At 32.9% G+C, this 20,395-nt stretch overlaps 1 protein-coding gene and 1 long non-coding RNA gene across 2 annotated transcripts; both read right to left on the reverse strand.

Moving 5' to 3' along the window:
* Positions 1 to 6,343: 6,343 nt before the first annotated feature.
* LOC102585001 (uncharacterized) lies at positions 6,344 to 8,456 on the reverse strand. Its single transcript, XM_015314709.1, has 3 exons — positions 8,237 to 8,456; positions 7,848 to 8,165; positions 6,344 to 7,032 (listed from the first exon to the last, which is right to left on the reverse strand). The coding sequence occupies exons 2-3, from the start codon at positions 8,073 to 8,075 to the stop codon at positions 6,481 to 6,483; spliced, it is 780 nt and encodes a 259-aa protein (XP_015170195.1). The 5' UTR covers positions 8,076 to 8,165; positions 8,237 to 8,456; the 3' UTR covers positions 6,344 to 6,480.
* A 1-nt stretch (position 8,457) lies between these two features.
* Positions 8,458 to 10,172, reverse strand: LOC107063180 (uncharacterized). Its single transcript, XR_001475118.1, has 3 exons — positions 10,090 to 10,172; positions 9,805 to 9,927; positions 8,458 to 8,503 (listed from the first exon to the last, which is right to left on the reverse strand). It is a non-coding gene; the product is annotated as an uncharacterized lncRNA (long non-coding RNA).
* Between the last annotated feature and the right edge of the window lie 10,223 nt (positions 10,173 to 20,395).

Genomic DNA, 20,395 nt, shown 5'->3' on the forward strand with positions numbered 1-20,395 from the left:
AGTGCTTTAGTTACAAGGACATCCAAACCTACTTAAAACCATGTATATGAGTTAAAAAGTAAAAAAATAATAGATTTCGAACCTGGTAAATGGGTGGTGGTAGAATCTCGAACTCGATCCCATAATATTTAAATCCTAGATTAGCTCTGCGTCCACTACCTCTTCCCAGACATAATAAAAGGGGTAACTCTTCCATTCTTCCCCTTCACATCTCAAGAACCAATCTCTCTACTTACTATGAGGCCTAGGATCAAAGCTCTCGTTCTACTCCTTTTGTTTCTCATCTTTGTTTCTTCTGGTAAGAAGCTACTTTCGTTATAATATGACGACAACAATTCAACTAGCTTGATTTACACTAGCAAATGACATAATAATGTTAACACTATTGTTTCTCATTCTTCTTTGTGCCATCTAGGTGATCATGTTGAAGGCGTGAACCACACTTACAAGCTTCATAAGGTAGTCATAGGGGAGTAAATTTATTTGATTGGCATCATACCATGCTTTAACTAACGAAATGCAACTAGTAGATAGTGCAACTTCTTCTTTTTTGGTGAAAAAAAATATGGCATTTGGGCCTAGCTCATGATGAGGATTGTCCAAGTCCACATAAGCAGAGTACTAGTCCATTACCCAACCGATGACAAGCAAGCCCACAAGGGGAGCATTGTCTAAATCCATATAAGCAGACCATCAGTCCATTCTCTGATCGATGTGGGATCCTAACCCACTCTAAAGATTGAGATATAGTGCAAAAAGTTGAGATATACTGCAACATACGACTAACTAACTTCCTGCAGCTTATGTTTTCCTCTTAAAGTTTCATCCATTTTCTTGCATATAGCATACCAAGACTGTAGACAACTTCCTAGATTATTTTATTTTGGTGCATAGAGTCATGAAAACTCTTGATGTCGCTGATTAATCTTTGTTGCAAATTGTGTGCAGCATGTTATGCGAGAAAATCCAAGAAAGTTGCTGCAGCTGGATGCTGTGTTAGATTATGACAATGCAGGACCTAACACGAAGCATGACCCAAGAGGAAAGAAAGGCAGTGGCAGTGGCAGTGGCAATCACCCGTGATTTCTCTGTTTTTCCGATAATCAAACAAGATTGTAGACTACTCTAAATTATGGAGATTTTGATCAATCAACGGTGGAGAGATAGGACATAGCATTAGCTTCGTATGAATTTCTTTTATGTTTGATATATTGTTGTAATATCCTTGCCCTTAGAAAGTGGTGAAAGCAAGTGAAATGAAGTTAGCTAATTGTGACTAAAGCTTCTTTATATATACATACAACTACTGCAATTCCATCGAATTGTTTAACACGGTTGATGAGCATATTCTAAATGATACAAAGCTGATTGGGACTAAAGCTTGTCAGCGGTTGTGTTTGTTGCAGCAGAAGCAAATTTCATCGATCTGTCTGCCTGTTTACAAGTAAAACCAAACAGAGAAAACAGCTAAAGGATAATCAAAATGACTTCATCAGTATATAATCCTGAAGATGTAAACCATTAACTACTAAAAAACAGAAGTTTATACTCTAGCTAGTCCCTAAATCACTCCAATCGAAATTACTACTTAATTGACCTTTTTGATGTGTTTGTCACATTTACCACAAAAAGGAAATAAGTGCCTCGACTAAAGCAATTACTGAAACAGTTACTGGACAAATTCATGCATACTATGTGAAAACAACCGGGAAAAGGAAGAGTAAATAAATTCTTTATAACTAGTATTGTAGGGCTTAACCCCAAAGGGAGCCCTTCCAAAAATTCTCGACGGCCAAGGCAGAACCCAGGCCGAAGAGGGGGTTTGGAAATAGTTTTCAACCAGCAATAGACGCGCCTCGGTTAGAACCTCACTAGCTGCGTCATTGCCCCAAGCGCAAAGATACTTCATACTGCTTCCAGATTTGGATTTTATTAGACTCATTTCTATATTCAGCTTCATCTATTATCAATGTGGGATAAACTACCAATATATTGTAGTATCTTTGTCTTGGCATGATAAGAGATGCTCATGAATTCCTTAACTTGTTCGGCTAGTGGCTATCTGTTGTCAATATTTTAAAGGACTGAGAGGTGAAACAAGTTAACTGAATGTTACATACTACTTGAAGATGTCAATTCAGACAATGCAAAACACTTGCTGAACCATGAATATAGGCAGTGAGCATCAATTATAGTCTGGTTTCAATAAGAGACGGATATAAATTTATATTCCAACTGCCTAAGGGGATAGCACGGTTGACAACCATATTCTACAGGTCGTGCACAAAAGTTTGTTGATCCCCTGTTTACAGGTAAAGTTCAAGTAAAAGATAATTACAATGACATTACAACTTTATCGGAGAAACTTCAATTGTAGCAAAATCCTGAAGAAGTGGACCACTAATTAGTACATGACAGAAGTCAAATTTTTTGCCCAAAAAGGCTGAGGCACATGATTTTATGCTGTAGTCCCAACTAATTTTAGTGAAATTACATGATGTTATTTAATGGATCTTTGATCCCATGATCGTTTGATGTCCTCGTCAGAACCTTTTTGGTGTTGCCTTTATGATATGATTAAATGGAATTTGACTACAAACTTTGACAATATGAGCTACTGACAAAATAGTGCATAGAGATAATGGACCTTTTACAACCAAAAGAGAATAAGTAACTCTCTAATGGAGTAGCAAATTTCTGAAACAGTTAATTCACTCACAAGTCACTTGCCGACGCAAACAGTCATCTCAACTCTGGATTCGGGAAACAGAACTGTACACTTTCTTGGCCTGTTTATGTTGGCATTTGTGCTTTTTATGTATAGAGATCTGAAACCATGTTCTATAGAAGCAGTACAACTGAAGCTTCAAGTTTTGGAAAATTCGGTCCACCTGGTGATTGTAGCACATTTCCTATGTTGTAGCATATCCAGTCATCAACTCATCATGCCAGTATTGCCACTACTAAGCTCCATTTTTTTGTAGGACCTATTCCCTTAACTGCATATTCAAGTATGAACCCCAGAAAGAGAAGAGCAATGTCTACTCATATTGTCACACCGGCAAGGACTTTCACTTTCTAAATAGGTAGGAACGAGATCAGCCCCATCATTCACAAGAGTAGAAGTTTATATTGGCACACTGACAAGGACTTTCTATTTAGATGAAGAGGTCAGGCCCATCTTTTACAAGATAAATGCTATAGAATATATAGTTTAGAGTTGCTTCAGATTTTGATAACTAAGGTGTCTGTCTATGCCATAAGAAGTGATATCGCTTCAACATTTACTCATGGTCCCAAATGCCTTGAACTCTTTTATCCTTGCGCACTAGGCAAAGGGAAAAGAACCAAGTACCAAGGCAAAATTTTTAAAACTAGTATTGTAGGGCAAAACCCCGAGGGGAGCCCTTCCAAAAATTCTCGACGGCCAAGGCAGAGCCCAGGCCGAAGAGGGGGTTTGGAAATAGTTTTCAACCAGCAATAGACGCGCCTCGGTTAGAACCTCACTAGCTGCGTCATTGCCCCAAGCGCAAAGATACTTTCCAAGTCTTACCTGCTATCGATTTTATAAGGCTCGTTTCTCTATGCTTCTTCTTCTGTTATCGATGTGGGACTACTGACAAACCACCTAATAGCTGAATTACTTATGTATGTCAGATAACTGGCTGATTACTCTTTTCTTACGTTGTGCAAATTTTCTCCCACTCACTTTCCCTCGGAATAACAATTACCTCCAATCAATATATTTTTTGGCTTGTTGGACTTCTTATACTATATGTTAAAATCTCATCTTATAAGGTAAGAATTTGAATATGGTATTAAATTTATGTTTGGCCAAAATATATGAAAATAACATTGCAGTAGAAAATGTGAAAATAGCACTTTCTCCGTTTTAATTTGTTTGTTCTGTTTTGACTTTGATACGAAGTTTAAGAAAATAAAGAATTTTTTTGAATCTTGTAATGTTAAATTAAAGATACATCAAATATACTATAATGTCACTCTATTGTGTATGAGGAGAGTATACTAATATCATGGATTTCTAAGTATTAACGGGCCGTTTGGTTACTGTATAAGTTACATTTTATCCATGTATAAAAAGTTGCATTACTTTTACCATGTTTGGTAGAATTATTTTTTTAGGTGGAAAAGTCAACATAACTTATACCATGTTTGGTTGGTAGAATTCTAAATATTGTATAAAAGTTATTTATGTGTTAATTTTATACGGTGTTTGGTTGTGTTTTTTGTAGTCCTACATAATTAATACCAACATAACTTATGAGGGAATCTATGTATAAGTTATGCAGGGTAGAAGGTGGAATAAGTTATGCAGGTTTAGTTATACATGTATTAAAATAGTAAATTACACATTTACCCTTATTGATTTATTTTTAATTTATTTTCTATTGAAAATGTTATCCAACTATGCTATTTTCCTAACTTTTTTTTAATACACGAACAACTTCTTCTTTTTTCTGTTTTCATTTGAAATCCAAATGTAATATTTTATTAATATTACAAATTGAATATTATATAGCGTTATATATTATTAAATATATTCCACTTCTTTAATTAACATGTATTATTATTTTGTTTAGGATGTGAATTTATACATAATTCATTTATTTGGTATATTAAAACTGTATAAACAATATATACAACATATTGATAGAATATTTACATTATATAAAATAGGATATTATAATGTACTTGAAATATATTAATCGTATTTTATTTTTATAAGTTATAAACATAAAAAAATAGCAGTCCCAATTAAGTATAGAGGGAGAATTTTTTTTCTTTACTTTTTATTCAAAAAGAGGGAGAATTTATACTATTTGCTTACTTATTTATTTGTAAGTAATATATATTAATTTACAACAAATTCAATATTTATTAGTTAATAATTTATGCATTGTGATCTCTACATAATTAAATAATATATGCATAACTAATACTTGCATAATTAAACCCTGCATAACTAAATCCTACATAACTAATACCTGCATAATTAATACCTGCATAACTAATACCTGCATAACTAATACCTGCATAACTAATACCTACATAACTAAACTCTACATAACTAATACCTGCATAACTCTAACCAGTAACCAAACGGCCCCTAACAATGCAAATGATTTAATACATGCATTAATATGGTTAAAGACCCAATTACCCCTCAAAAGTACTTCTACATCTTTTCCACCATAATTATGAAGGATACTTTTGTAAATAAATATTTTTATACAATGCATACTATTTTTAATACATCAACCCAAACAATGCATAACAAATAATCTATGCATAACTAATACAAGTATAACTATTACATGCATTACTAATACACTCTATTGGGTATTATTTTTATACACTCTACCAAACGACCACTAATATGTTGTGATCTTAAACACAACATCTAAAAAATTTGAGTTAAGAGGTGCTAAAAAAAATATCAAAATGGAGGTGTGTACAATATGAATTCTTATACCTCTATTTATATAGTATTACATGGAGGTAGAGCCGTCAAAATGGGCTTAGCCCATAGGGGCGTCCCAACCCTACCCGTTATTGGGATAAGGTTGGGATATGATTTTTCAAGCCCATTTAAAAATTAGGGCTTATAAGCCCGGCCCATATAAGCCCTTGGCCCTTGAGGCTTGATTGGGGCTGGGCCGAGGTCAGCCCATGGGCCAAAACTTTTTATTCAAGAGTAATTTACAATAATCTCACTAGTATATAATCTAATAATTTGAATACACGCTATGTTGTAATATTATGAATCTTCGTACCCAAATACATGTATCTCAGAATATATGGGCTCAAAATTAGGTTAATTTGTTCTAGATACACTCTATCAAAGTAGATTCACATGTATCTACGATACATATACAAATCTCGCACCCTCGCCTCCCTCCCATATTGCTTGTCACTTTCTTATCTCACTCGCATATCTGGTATGCGAGATACATGTTAATTACACTAAATTTTTGCTAGTGTTATTGAAACAACACCATTATTTGTCATATTTGATTTGGAAATCTTCTCATTTTCTTGATGTTATAAAATTACAAGTTTGAAAAAAAAAAGGCTAGCCCGCCCCAGCCCTCGGCCCTTCTAGGGTTGGATTGAGTTGAGCATTTTCAGGCCCTACCAAATGAAAGGGCGGCCCTCCCCAACCCTTTCCAGCCCTCCCTAGCCCTTCAAATTCCTTGGCCCACGAGGCTTGGGCCGGGTGGGGCTGGACCAACCCTTTTTGACAGCTCTACATAGAGGCATACAAATGATAGTCGTTAATATTGACATTAACTATAAAGGTTATGCAGGAAGATCATGGGGAAAGTGAGAAACGTGACATTAAGCCTTTGAAATCAAGAAGAAAATGAAGATTTATTTCTAGTGTACTGAACATATATAATTATGTCATAACATTTGCATATTTAAAATAACCATTTATTTGAACTTGTGCAAGAATATCTAATTATAATTATATCTGCAAGCAGGGGCTCCCATAGGTGAGGCCCTGTCGTGTACACGTGTTTCTGGGCTATAGGTTGCCATCCATTTAGCAGAAGTTTTTGGGTTTGGGCTTCTCGCAGATGAATCATAGCTCCACCTACGGGCTGTCACCTTCTTCGGTGTTGCATTCCATTGGGCCACTCCTGGTGGGCTTTTAGGTTTTATTGGGCCTGGGCTTCTTATTTTTGCTTTTGCAGATTTAGTTGGAGCCATGTAGCTAGGGACAGAATCCATGTTGGACTGAGTGGATGAATATGGGCTTCTTTCAACTGGACTGAGAATGTGATGGGCTAAGTTGACATCTTCTGAGCCCAATGGGTCCAATTCTACTGTCTTCTCTGATATGTCATCTGTGATGGACAATGACACATAGGAGCCTTCTCGTCGCACAGCATGTTGAGAAGCCATCCATCTATCAAGCCAATTCCAACTTTGTTGTGGATTTTCATGCTCATTGCAAAAACATTCTTCATCATCATCTGGATCAGAGTGCAACCATTTCTGTTGTTGCTAACATATAATTAGCCAATACAAATTAAGAGCATGGAGTTTAAGGGGGAAAATGACATGTTTTAAACTTCTAAGCTTTAGCGGCAATTAATTAACAACAAATGTTTAATTATTGTTAAATATGTTTTTTTAGATGCGATTACTAATGACAATTACATTTTAGCACTCTTTGTAAATGCTGTAAAAATATATAATGACATTGAATTTAATGACAATTAACTAATGTGGTAAATAGTAACACTACTCTTTGTCAGTGTGCATATTATTGTCACTCTAAGCTGTATTTATTGTAGTGATATGTCAAAATATTTGTGGTGGTTTATAGAACTTTTGAGATTCAACATGTCATAGTATTTGTGCAAGTATAAAAACTCCCTGTCAAGGATTAAATGAGAAGTGCTATGTTAATTATTTCTTATATACACCATTAATTAGCTATATATCAATATTATTAATCTTTGTATAACAATATTTGCGTCATACTTAGTCCTGCATGAACCAAACGACCCCGAGTGATTAGTGCATCTAATGTGAAGGTAGTTGCACTACATTAGTACTCCCTCTGTAACTCATTTTCCTTTTTAGTAGTTCAAAAGAAAATGATACATTTCTATATTAAATAATAATTTAATTTTAAAATGTTTATTTTACCCTTATATGAAATGATTTATAGCCAAACAATCATCTATCATTTATTTTAGATCATAAATTTCAAAAGTTTTTCTTTTTTAAACTTTGTCAAATCAAACAAGCTCATATAAAATGGAACGGAGGGAGTAAATATATATGACAACTTTTGCTATGTAAAGGCTAACCTGATAAGCGTGTTGTTTTCTTCTAGTGTTTTGTAGGATCTTTTCAATGCTTTGGTTCCTGTTATCCCAGCCTTCTGTCTCTTGTTTGTTAGACAGGCTCTTGTTCTTGTGCTGGTCTTCTCTAATAATCGAGTGCAATTTTACTTCTTCCACTTTGCTCTGCAGCAACTGGAGTCTTCGTGCACGTACTTTTGACTGTACCCGTACTAATGCTTGCATACATCTCATTGTTATTTGCGCTTGTTTCCGCACACTATGCCCCCTCACTAGCGCTTGCAGCTTCACCAATCCCCTCAGGGCACGCAAAGCACGTCTTGCCTGCAAAATTAGGCAAAATGTATATTTGAACACTACTTATATATAAGATGGATGATTGGCTTTTAATTTACCAGATATCCCCTGTAATATGATTGAATAAGGGTGGCAGCAATTTCCTCTTTGTTGTATCCATCTAATTTCACAATTTTTGGGGCCGTATAAGTTGCTACCGCAACACTGGCTTCGATGACATGAATATCATGATTTCGATCTTCAGCCAACGAAGATGATGAATTGTCATTGCTCTCTCGATTATTGGTAAGATCTGAAGAACTCTCTGCTGGAAATTGTTCAACTTCTGGAGCTTCATCTTGCCATTGGTTCTCTAATTTTTCCTTCTGATAACCATACAAAATCACTTCAATTGAAGGCTCTGAATTCTTAAACTTGTCCAGTAAATTACATTTACACACTTGAACTGGTGTTTATTTTGATGAATAATTAAAGACATGAGAGTATTAAATTTTTGGGAAGATTCTAGACGCGTTCTCAAACATCCATTATATAAGTAAGTCAACCATTTAAGTATGCCATCTTTTTTAATCATATGCAATAGTCTCAATAAACCGTACGTAAAACTTCATACATGTTTCTGATATGTATAATTATAGGAGACATATTTTATGTGATTAATTTATTTACTTAATGGTGTTTGAGAATACACGCAAAATATAAGCTAGGAGTGTCTAATTATTATTTTTTATCATGTGTTATAATGCTACTATATACACAAAATTATCATATATTATCAACGCAATCACATTGGAAGCCTTGCGATATTGAAGAGAGATATACTTGACTTCTTACGAGTATATTTTAAATAAATGATGTCATATTACCTAAAAAAAGTTATCACTTCATCTATTTGTTTAATAATGTCGAGAACTAGTAGTAGAAAAGGAAGGGAAGCGTGTAGTTATGTATGGTTAAAAAACGAACAATCGAATCAATAAATGTGTGTTATTATAAGGTATATAAATAAAAAATCAAACAATTAAACCAAAATTGCTAACAATCAAATCAATAAATATTTATTATTTGATTTGAATAACTTAAATATCGATTAAATTAATTTATTTTAATTGAAATCCAAACCAAATCGAACCGTGAGTACGTTTGATAGAAGAGGTGGATGAAAGCAACAAGTCATAAATTCTACGTTATTGCCTTTCGACAGGGGCCCTATTTTAGAGGGGACCAATATGTGTTCAAGATTATTAGTTAATGCCGTTTAGTGAGGGGGAAAAAATGGCTAACCAGTAGAAACTACGCAGGTCGATTTACCACAGATCCAGAAAAAGAGATGATCATATACAAAAATATGTTGCAATTTTTTTGATCATATAATTATATACCAATCTAAATTTTAATGCGCGGATTATGTATACAATATTTTTATAATTAGATCACTTAAAAGGTAATTGCAAAACTATAGTAAACTATTGCTATTATACTGTTAATGTGTATAACTTAGATCTGAGTAGTATTGCTTCCATTTGTATAATCTGATACTAACAATGCCAATCTATCAAATTAACTATCCTTTTGGAAGGAATAGAAGCAAACTAAACTAAAAATCATCGATAATTTCGTTTTAATCCTATGCAATATTTATCGATGAGAAGAGTGAATAACTAACCTTTTTATGATCTGCTGGTGAATAATCCTTAGAAGAAGGTTTAATAAAGACTTTCTTCACAGTGGAAAACCAACTACCACTTCCTTTCTTCCCCATTTTCAGCCAAATAAATTTATTTTCTGCCTGGAAACATTCAATTCAGAATATTGGAAAAAGAAAAAAAATAGCAATGAATTAATCAAAAGGAAAAAAAAACATGGGAGTATGATCTCTGTGTACCATAATATATTATGAATGAGAAAAATGAAGAATTAATAAGTGGGGTATTCTGCAGAAAGAATGTACCAGATGCTAATAATGAGATCACTAATAGAATATGGTTGAAGTAGTTAGATGGGAAAATGGGTGATATATATATAGCCTTTTATGATTTGTATAAATATAAAAAATGACCTTTGTAAAGATTCTATTCTTTATTCTTTTACGTGTAAAATTAATGTTTTAGTAGAAATATATATATATATAAAAAAAAAAAAACTAAAAACTACTCATATATACTATATGTCTTCGTTTAACTTGGTATAAAGTTTAAGAAAAAAATTTGAATCTTATTTTTAAAACTAAAGATTTTGTAAAATGTGTCATAATGAGTTTTAATTTTGTGGTTTTTACATGTCATGAGAGATGTTGAAATTAAAAAGCTGTCAAATTAGAAAAAAAAACATTCCTTTTTAAATAAATTAAAAAGAAAAGTAAGATAGATAAATTGAAACATAAGGAGTAATTTGTAAAGGGCTATAAACTTATTGACTTTTGGGAACAATAGTCAGAGGCGGATTTAGAATCATGTTTAAGGGTTCACGGAACCAACAACTTTTTTTTCTTATTATTATCTATTGATTTATTAGTTAATTAAGTTTTATAAATATTTAAATATAAATACAATTATTAATATAATATTAATTGTTAATGTTACTATAAAAATTCATAAACTTCAAATTTTGAATTTATATTTCTACGACATGCTAGAACTTCGCTTGCCGTTGGTATTTATCACTCTCACAAGGTGTTTATGTGTAGTAGCTTTTATGTAACCAAAAAAGAAAGGATAAAAGGTGTAGTAGCTTTCCTCCACTCTTTGTTCTCTGTGTTAGTTACAATGACTTTAGCTGACAATTCTACACAAAGTTGACTTCCAACAAATTGGCTTCTAGTTCCAAGTATGTGCACTGCCCTCATTCTCACGAAATGTAGATTATGAATTAAGATAGTAAATTATGGAATTATTTATTTGACTCTATACTTACTTTTTAGTGTATATTAGTTATAACTTTAGTCGTTTTGTGTGAGGGATAAGAACCTGGGATAAAAAAATAGTTTTGGGATAAAAATTTGGTGTCTTGTTTGGTTGTCATGTTTGGATTTACTTATCCCACAATTTATACCATAGTGATGGGATAAGTTATCCCATATACATGATGGGATAAGTTATCACAGGATAATTAATCCTGGGATAACTTGTTCCCAACCAAACAATTAAAAGACTTTGATCTTAAAATACTAAATTTTTGTCCAATGCGCAAACTCATTAGTGGATAGATAGGCAACTAACTTTAAGCTACGCCATACTAATGCAATACTATAAATCCAACTAAGGCCTCATTTGTTTGCACTTAATGGAGATCTAAATCTAAATGGTTCAAACATTGGGTCATTAAGTGCGTTTGTTACTCTCTTTTTAAAAAAAGAAAAATCACTTAATGGGTCTGAAAACATCTGATTCACTCGGATATTTCTATTCAGACTCTTTTTAACGCTAATTTATATCCTTGCAAAACTCAAACATCCTTATTTTTTCTCCCTATATATGTTGCCGTCTCTTCCACTCTCTCCATTATCACCATGCATTGTTATTTTTTCTCTTATATGCGTTGCTCTCTCTCTCCATCTCTCCATTATTACTCTTTCAGCTCGGAGTTGAATTTTCTTCCTCTTGAACAGGTATGTTTTCAAAAAACTTTTTATAAATACTTTGTTATTAATTAGTATCTTTGAAATATTCTTGGTATTACTGTTTGCTTCTCAAGAACTCTAAAATTTTACTTACAATTTTAGATTTTGTTTATAAAATTTAGTAGTCTCGTGTGCTTATTTGATAATACAAAGTCTGTGCTAGAAAAGTTTGGTATTATGTTTGTTTTTTTTTTCTAAAAGAAAATGTGATGCCAAGAACCTCTCAATAAAATTAAAAGCCTAACACCAAATTATAAAAGGAGACCTTAAATATTTACACACATGCATAAAAATATTATTAATTTAGGGTTGCCTTTTTTATTCTTAGATATTACTTGTTTTTTGTTTATATTTTCAAAAGGCACCAATCATTTAACTTCATATTGTAATATTAGTATTTATAAAACTAAGAACTAGTTCTAGTTAATAAGAGGTTCGACGTTTGTTTGGTTAGCCTTTTTTTATTCTTATATATTTTTGGATCTATCCCCAATAACGTCTCAATATATAAAATTAGTAGTGTAACACCAAATTATAACAAATTATAACACAAGAGAGCGATTATTAATTTAGGGTTGTCTTTTTTTTATTCTTACATACTACTTTTTTTTTTTGTATTCTCACTAAGCGTTTAACTTCACATAGTAATATTATTATTTATAAAATTAAGAACTTATTCTAGTTAATAAGAGGTTATACATTTGTTTGGGTTGCCTTTTTTATTCTGATATGTTTTTGGATCTATGCCAAGAACTTCTTCAAATTATAACACGAGGATATTTACACACATGTATAAAAAAATTATTAATTTGAGGTTGTTTTTTAAAATTCTTACATACAAACCGAAACTATTTATTTAAAAATATTAAATTTTAATCACGTAATAATTTTTTAAAATTATTTTATTAGATAAACACCAAAATATAATTTTATTTGAATTATATAGTTATTATGCTTATATAGTTATGAATTATATACATTCAAATACTAAAAAACAAACAGTCTTAAGCATTCAGTGTTCAGATCTAGAGACAACATTTTAATCATTTAGATGTACATTCAGATTCAGAGGTTTTAATCTTAATGAAAACAAATGAGGTCTAAGTTATATTGTACAATTAGATATATGTGGTCATGATGAGGAGTAGGAGTATTACTTGATGGTACGCGATGTCGACATTTAAATAAGTTGTCAAATCGAGCCTAACTCAAAATCAGATATTTTTAAAGATAAAAGGGAGTCATTTTATTATAAACAAAAAAAATGAAAATCCATCACTATAAAGGTCTGAACTCGTGCTGCATAGTTTACTAGTAGCGCACTTGCCACAGAGCTAGGAAGCTCAAACGTTGAAATAAAGTCATTTTTATTAAATTTCTCTGTTCACTTTTACCATATATTATATATAAAAAAAAAATTTGATCAAGAAGTGTCGGGTGACACCCCTTTATATAACGTGTGTCCGTCCTTGATAATAGTGATCAACACTTGGAAAGAGACATGGAGAGTTAATGAATAGATCGCAAATTGAGCATGAACCGCCATGGACGTCTGCAAGGTCTAACTCGGAGGTTCATGTACGAGCTTTATTTGAATCAGGACATGAAGAGAAAGAGAGTTAGTTATTAGCTTTTCTTATGCAACATGCTTAATGGTTTTCATGATGATTTAATTAGAGGCGGATCCAAGATTTAAAGGTTATGGGTGTCATATCGTCATTTCAAATAGACGTGTTCATTAAATCAATTAAATATTTTACCTATTTTTGATCTTGTAAATAGCAATTTCGTACGTCGATTCGGCTATTCGTCTTTTTAGTTTCTAAAGACAAATGAATCAAAAAAATAAATAACTTATGATAACTTGGCGCAAAGAAAAAAAAATCCAACAATATCCTCTATAATGACACTAGGTGAATTTTCATAATCTAAATACACTTAATAATGACATAATTATTTATATTTATTAATACTTCACACCCTATGTAATAGACTTAATATAAAGTGGCTGAAAAAAATTTCACATACATAATTTTAGTGACATAAACGAAGTCATATGTTTTTTTTCCCCAAAAAGATTGCATTTCATTCATCTTCAACAAACATAACAATGATTTGAGGGAGTATATACAAAAGGTGATCTAACCCTCCCTACTCAATAAGAGGATATGAAGCTATCCTATTTGAGATGAAGAAAATGCAAAAAAGTTAAGGATGGTTACTTGGTCATATAACAATGAAGCCATGAATCATATATCATCAGTGGAATACCTATATCTATACAAAAGACAATCAACCCATCCTTACCTGGATTCCATATAAATTTTTTTGAATTTGAAACTGGCCAAACACCACCTGTATATTGTCATTAGACCCTTAACCTCAGCAGGAAGATCAACAAAATTCTTGTAAAGCTTATCGTAAGGGGTTGCATAACTCATAAAGGACAATTTACCTGCCACTTTATTTGCTTCTCTAAAACAATGTTGAAGAATGTAGCCAGTGCTTTCCATATGCATTTTCAATCTGTCCACTTCCTCTTGAATTCTCCACGAGGTTGAATTCAAGTAATTTACACTTATCAACCAAAAGCTTAGAATCACTTTCTGCTAGAATAAATTCATATCCACTGTTGATGCACCAATTGATCCCAAACAACAGTGCTTTAACCTCTGTCATATGTTAAAATTTTGATTCACAACAATAAAATTCTAAAAATACCAACAAAATCTTATGAGGTTCAGTATATTTTTCATGTCGTCCTTTAATGCAAAAATGCATTTTATTTTGTAAATTAAATTCTTGATAGCAAATAGTCTTGCCAATCGAGTGGGCATTTAACAACCAAAAAGCTCATATATCATGCTCCAACATATATTGATATGATAAATCAGACAGATAGTCAATATTCGACTTCATGGCACCAGTACATGCATAAGTACTCATCATCTCACTTATACGGGACTCCCAACGCCCTTACCCCTTCACATCAGCATTTACCAACACAGACACTTTAAAAGAGTTTAGAAAGTCTCAACTTGCCTTAAGCCCCAAGCGCAAAATGTCCTGTGTTCGTGGGATTTGATGTTTGAGTAATATTTGTTTCTCACATTTTCTCTTACCTGCCTCCATGTTTTTGTTTCACATCTCTGTAGTCTCGAAGAACATTGTTGCTCCCCAGTATACATGCACACAAGTGTACGTGGTCGCTCAAGTAATATAAATTCTTAAAGAAACGAGTTATCGTTCCCAAGGGACTTATGATCAACTTATATTTGACACTTAACTCTACAAATAAAACAAAAATAATTGTTTTCAGAAATTGTGATGACTGTTAACTACTACTAATTATGCAACAATTAAAAGTAACTAATTGTGAACGACTTTAAGATGATGTTTCAAGCAAGTAAAAGACAATTCCAGGGTTGTAGCATACGATGAATCTCATGTATCATATTATCGGCTTAGAACTAATTTTAGTTGTCAAGTTACTGATTTATAGGGTTAATTGTATGAGTCGGGTTCAGACCTCTAGTCGCCTACTCCAGTTAGGTATCTAACTACATCGTTGAGCCGGGATAAATAGACTAATTGGCGAGCATTTATATTTCATCCTGTTTCATAACCAAGCAAGTTGTTCATCCGGGCGTCACTCCTAAACACAAATCACCTCAATCAAATGGGTCGATCGAGCTCTCTATATTCTCTGGTCTATCTAACCCCTGATCTCTTGATTTTAAGATTAGACAATAGATTTATATCTAGATGGCCAATCAAGAAATACTAAGTAGGCGTTTGGCCATGCGATACCATATCAAGATATGGTGTCGTGAGATGGAATCAGCGTTTGGACATGCAATTTTACGCTGATTCCATCTCATGATTCCATATCATGAGAGGTGATACCATATTCTCCAAAAACCATGATATGGAATCACCATGTGATTCCATATCATGATTTGAGATATTTTAATACAATAATTGATCCATGAGTTTATATTTTGTTAAAACAACCCCACATTTATATCTACTAACCATTTGTTTCATATGTAAATAAAATTTATAATCACATCATTACTTTTTAAAATTTATTATTCTCACCAATATAAAATTTATTATTACTTTAAATTTGGTGAATATAAATGATAAAGTAGAAATTCATTTGGTGAATATAAATAAGAACGAAGGGAGTAATACTTTTTTGATTTTTCATAATAAAAAAAAACGTCTTAATCTTATGACTAAGCATAATATTGATAAAAGACAATTTTCATTGGCGGTGCCGCACTTTCTTAATCTTAGTATTCGCAAAATGTTCGTTCACATGACTGAAGAATATCAAGTCCAATTGATTGAGGACTTGGGAAAATTTGATCAATTAGTTATTAATATTTAGTCAAGTGGACTAGTTATAATTTTTTTGATTAAATTTTATTAGAAGTGTTTTTGACTCAAACTTGTGGTAACTTTTTAAAATTTCGTTATTCAATAATATTTAACTATTGATTTTTCTTGTAAATAGTTAGAAGTCAGTGATGTTTGTTAATTTTTATCTTAGTGTATTTAACTTCTAAGTTAATATTTACTCACTAATGTATGTTTTTTTTCTACTTTATAGGTTATTTGTAAGAGTAGTTGAGAGATATGAGCATATCAAGTACAATTTATGTTCAATTTTTTTAATTAAATTAAAGTTAGATGAAACAATTACTTAAGTGAAGAACAAATAACTTTGTAATAATTTATTATGCGATTTTATAATTTTTGTTTATTTGATAAGATTGAATAAACAATTGGAGTTATTTTAATAGTTTTACAACTTATGGGATTTTTATGTTTATGAGAAAATATACAACACAAAAATTCCACAATAATCAATTCGTAGCTACAACACCAGAACTAGGGCGTTTAGCCACTCATGCTATTAGAAAACCACAAAATACAATTGTTCATGCGATTTCCGGAAAATAGAAGAGTTAGAAGATCAAAACCTATTACAAATGTTGATACTTTCTCTTCACACCAATAAAAAGTCGAACACTAACTACGGAACCCTAAGGATCTATTTATAATAGTAGGAGAATTGGAGTTAAAGTCTACTACAATTAGGAATCCTTTTTAACAATGTTTATGCTGGAAAAGTCGGAATTTCCTTGGCATGTCGCGCCTCTAATTGCGCCAAGAAGGAGCCTCAGAACTCTTCATCCTGGCGCGGCGCGCCTAGCAGAGCGCCAAGAAGGCGCCTCAGAACTTCCCATCTTGGCACGGCGCACCTTACAGTACGCCAGACACTGTTGATTTTTGCCTTAGTCGGTTTTTTTCTCTTCTTTTTCCAATCTACTCCAACTTCTTCAAAAAAGGTTCCTGAAACAACTAATCATGTATGTTAGTGTACAATCATTGCAAGCTACATAAAATAAAGCTAATAGTCTTTTAAATCATTCATTAATTCAATCACTTCATGGGCAAATATTGACAACATTGGCGTATAAATACGCCTAAGATCAAACATTCAGAAAAACATGAATCTCTTTCTGTTTAAATTAGTTATGACGATATGGGAACTTGGGTAGCATGCTGTTTCAAGTAGGGGAAATAATGACAGTTTTTTCTATATGATGGTATTAAAGCACTGGAGATTTGTCTCAAATGGCTGATTTCTGATAATTGCAGCCATAACTTGATCTATAACGAGGTTTTGGGTGAAAGGAGAAGAAAGTGATCTTCATGACAACATGATTCTGCAAAACGAAAATATTCAAACTTTCATATCATATAATCAACCAACGCATAAAAATTAAGTTGACTAAAAAAAGTAAAATATGGAAGATGGACATGGACTAAAATATAGTATATATTTATTTGGTTTTGGACTTTGGTGTGTAAAAATTCAAATGCCGAAATTCACTTCTTGAAATTTATGCCTTCTGAGATTGCAGTAGCTGTGGCAATCTCAATTACAGTAAAACCTCAGACACTAAGCAGTGATAAAGCAATATCTGTTCCAATCAACATGTACAAAAGGTAAATATGGTGGTCCAGAAAGCATAACACAATTTTGTAGTAATTTTTACACTTGCCAATCCTACCATTTTCATGTTGATTAAGTTAACTTATATGCTTAATATTAAAACATTCATCTTTTCTCTGTTTTGCAGGGGGGAAAAATGCTAAATAGATGGAATGTACGGTATGTAAAATAGTTGAATGAAACATTGATTAGACTGAATATACTTAACTGAAAGAGTAACTCAGAAAAAGACGGTAAAATAGATAACTATAAAGTAAAACATGCAAGTTTATTAAAATCAATAAAACTTTACAACTTAGTCGTATGCAATGACATCAAATGCTAAAATAGAATACTTTTCTTTTCTTAGGGAGTTTCTCTAACGGACAACCATCACTATGAGCCTTGTGATAATACAAGGTCTTGCCACGTTGCCAGAGCCATCCAATACTTTACCAGTGTAAAGGATGAGATGCACTAATGGATCCAATATCTAAGCCGTTACAAGAGGCTTTATGAGGAGTTGCCCGAATCAACAGCACGATCCTATTCTACGCTGACTGCGTAGTTATGAGGTTTGGATTATCTAATTTGTACTCAATTCGGTGCTCAATACTACTCTCAAAACATGAAATAGTGCTCAATAAGTGAAAATAGTTCCATCGTCATGGATGAACCTTGGAGGAAGTTAGTTTCTTGAAAACTTCTCTTTCTAAGGTAAATTTTTGAACTAGAAAGGTGAACTACGCCTTTGGGGGTTATTAAAAGGCTTTAGACACGTGCTAGCATGCAGAAAACATGTCAGGCGCGCTGCCAACGCCAAACATCAAATTCTTTTTCTGGTTGTGCTTTCATGACCGTATCCCTTCCTATTAATTGTCCCCTCCAACCTCTGTCAAATCTGCAAATCAGAAGTAGAAACTACTAGACACATGTTAAGTTGAATGCACCATCGCCCATGCCTTCTGGAACCATAATGACAACTCCAACTGGATCCTTGCTATTCAATCCTTATCCCCTACCCTCCCAACCATCTTATTAATTGGGACACTCTTTTCCCCTTTGCCATTTGACATATCTGGCTGAATAGGAACCATAATATTCATAACAACACAACGCGCTTAATCTCCATCAATCATGTCCTAGCTCGTGCAATCAAATTTACCTACTCTTCTAACTTCCACTCTACTAAAAACACAGTCACTAATAATATTCATATCCAGTGGTTTCCCCTCCAAAAGCACCACTCCAAGCTTAACATTAATGGTTCCTTTAAAACCTCATAGTATTTGGGGGTGTCATCAGAGATGAGCTTGGTGGAAGATTAGGTTCTACAAGAGGAAAAAAGAATCAACTCAACTTACATGGGAGGGAGTGCTACTGCTTCCTTAATTCATCAATTTCCATCTATGAAGAAAGGGATCCAATTCAGTATCTTGCTTACGAATTCATGTTGTCAACGAGGATCTTAGCCCCTTTCCTTGTTGTTTTCCTGTAAAATGAACAAAAAAAGGAATGCCTTTGAGTGAGAGCAGTCGTTCGTGCACCTGTCCCCAATGGAAGAATGAGTGATATGTTCCCCCTACGGATCATGGTCTTCCCACTCGGTCCCCGAACGCAACTTGCTTTGCTATAGAAATTACTCCCTTTGGAGATCAAAATAGACTCTACAGAGGTGATAACCCTCTTAACATATAACACCAATATACTTTACAATACACTTCTCTTATTTTGCTGGTGCTATCCGAAGGATTTGACATAATTTCAGGAAGGAAACAAAGTTGCTAACGCTTTAAAAAAGTATGCAAGGATAGATAGTACTACTGAAGATTATATAACTCTTTGAGCTCACCTCCATGGGTAGTGCAATCTCTACATGAAGATAAGGAAGGACATACTACCACTAAACACGGGTCCTCTAGTATTTGTTATAGTCTAGCTAAATTTCGGAATACCAACATCCCAAATCAAATATGCTACTAGACTAGAAACGACATTGTAGACCTGTTGGAACCATGAAAACACCAAATCAAGATCATCTTAACCAAATGTTGACCGAAGTCAACTCTTAAGTTAGAAATTTCAAAATTTCCATCCAACAACTCAAAACTCGTCCGAAATTTTTTGGGATCCAAACCAAAAATCCAACCAACCCAAAAATCACCTTTCGAAGATGACAGAACTATCAAAATTCTATTTCAAGCTCATCTTCTAGAAAAACCCTTAGTTGAGTAAGTTGAGTGACTTTGAAGTTATAAAAGAAAATTAAGTGACTTTCTGTGAAAAAAACTATTAGTTGAATGACCATTTGTACAACTAGTATAATTTATCTGGCCCCTTCTTAAATTGAGTTGGGAACCTAAATAAGTCACAAAAATATAAAAGTGACCAAAATAAGCCACTACTTTAGTAAGTAACTAAAATAGGCTTAGTGGAAGAAAAAATTCCACTTTATCTAATATTCTAAACGTTTTCCGTGAGTCCCATAACGTGTATATTTTAATATATAACGGAACTATTTCCTACACTTTATAAAACGGAACTATTTCTTACACTTTATAAAGTGTAAATTTTTCTTACACTTTGTAAAGTGGAACTTTTTCTTACACTTTATAAAGTGGAAGAAAA

Source organism: Solanum tuberosum, unplaced genomic scaffold (genome assembly GCF_000226075.1).
Source record: "Solanum tuberosum cultivar DM 1-3 516 R44 unplaced genomic scaffold, SolTub_3.0 scf00315, whole genome shotgun sequence".
In the NCBI taxonomy this organism is placed as follows: Eukaryota; Viridiplantae; Streptophyta; class Magnoliopsida; order Solanales; family Solanaceae; genus Solanum; species Solanum tuberosum.

Bases quoted from the DNA above. Each gene is read 5' to 3' on its own strand.
- LOC102585001 (XM_015314709.1), bottom strand. From the start codon at position 8,075: ATGAGATGTATGCAAGCATTAGTACGGGTACAGTCAAAAGTACGTGCA. The intron at 7,033-7,847 runs GTTAGCCTTTAC...ATTATATGTTAG, and splicing joins GAAAACAACACGCTTATCAG to CAACAACAGAAATGGTTGCA.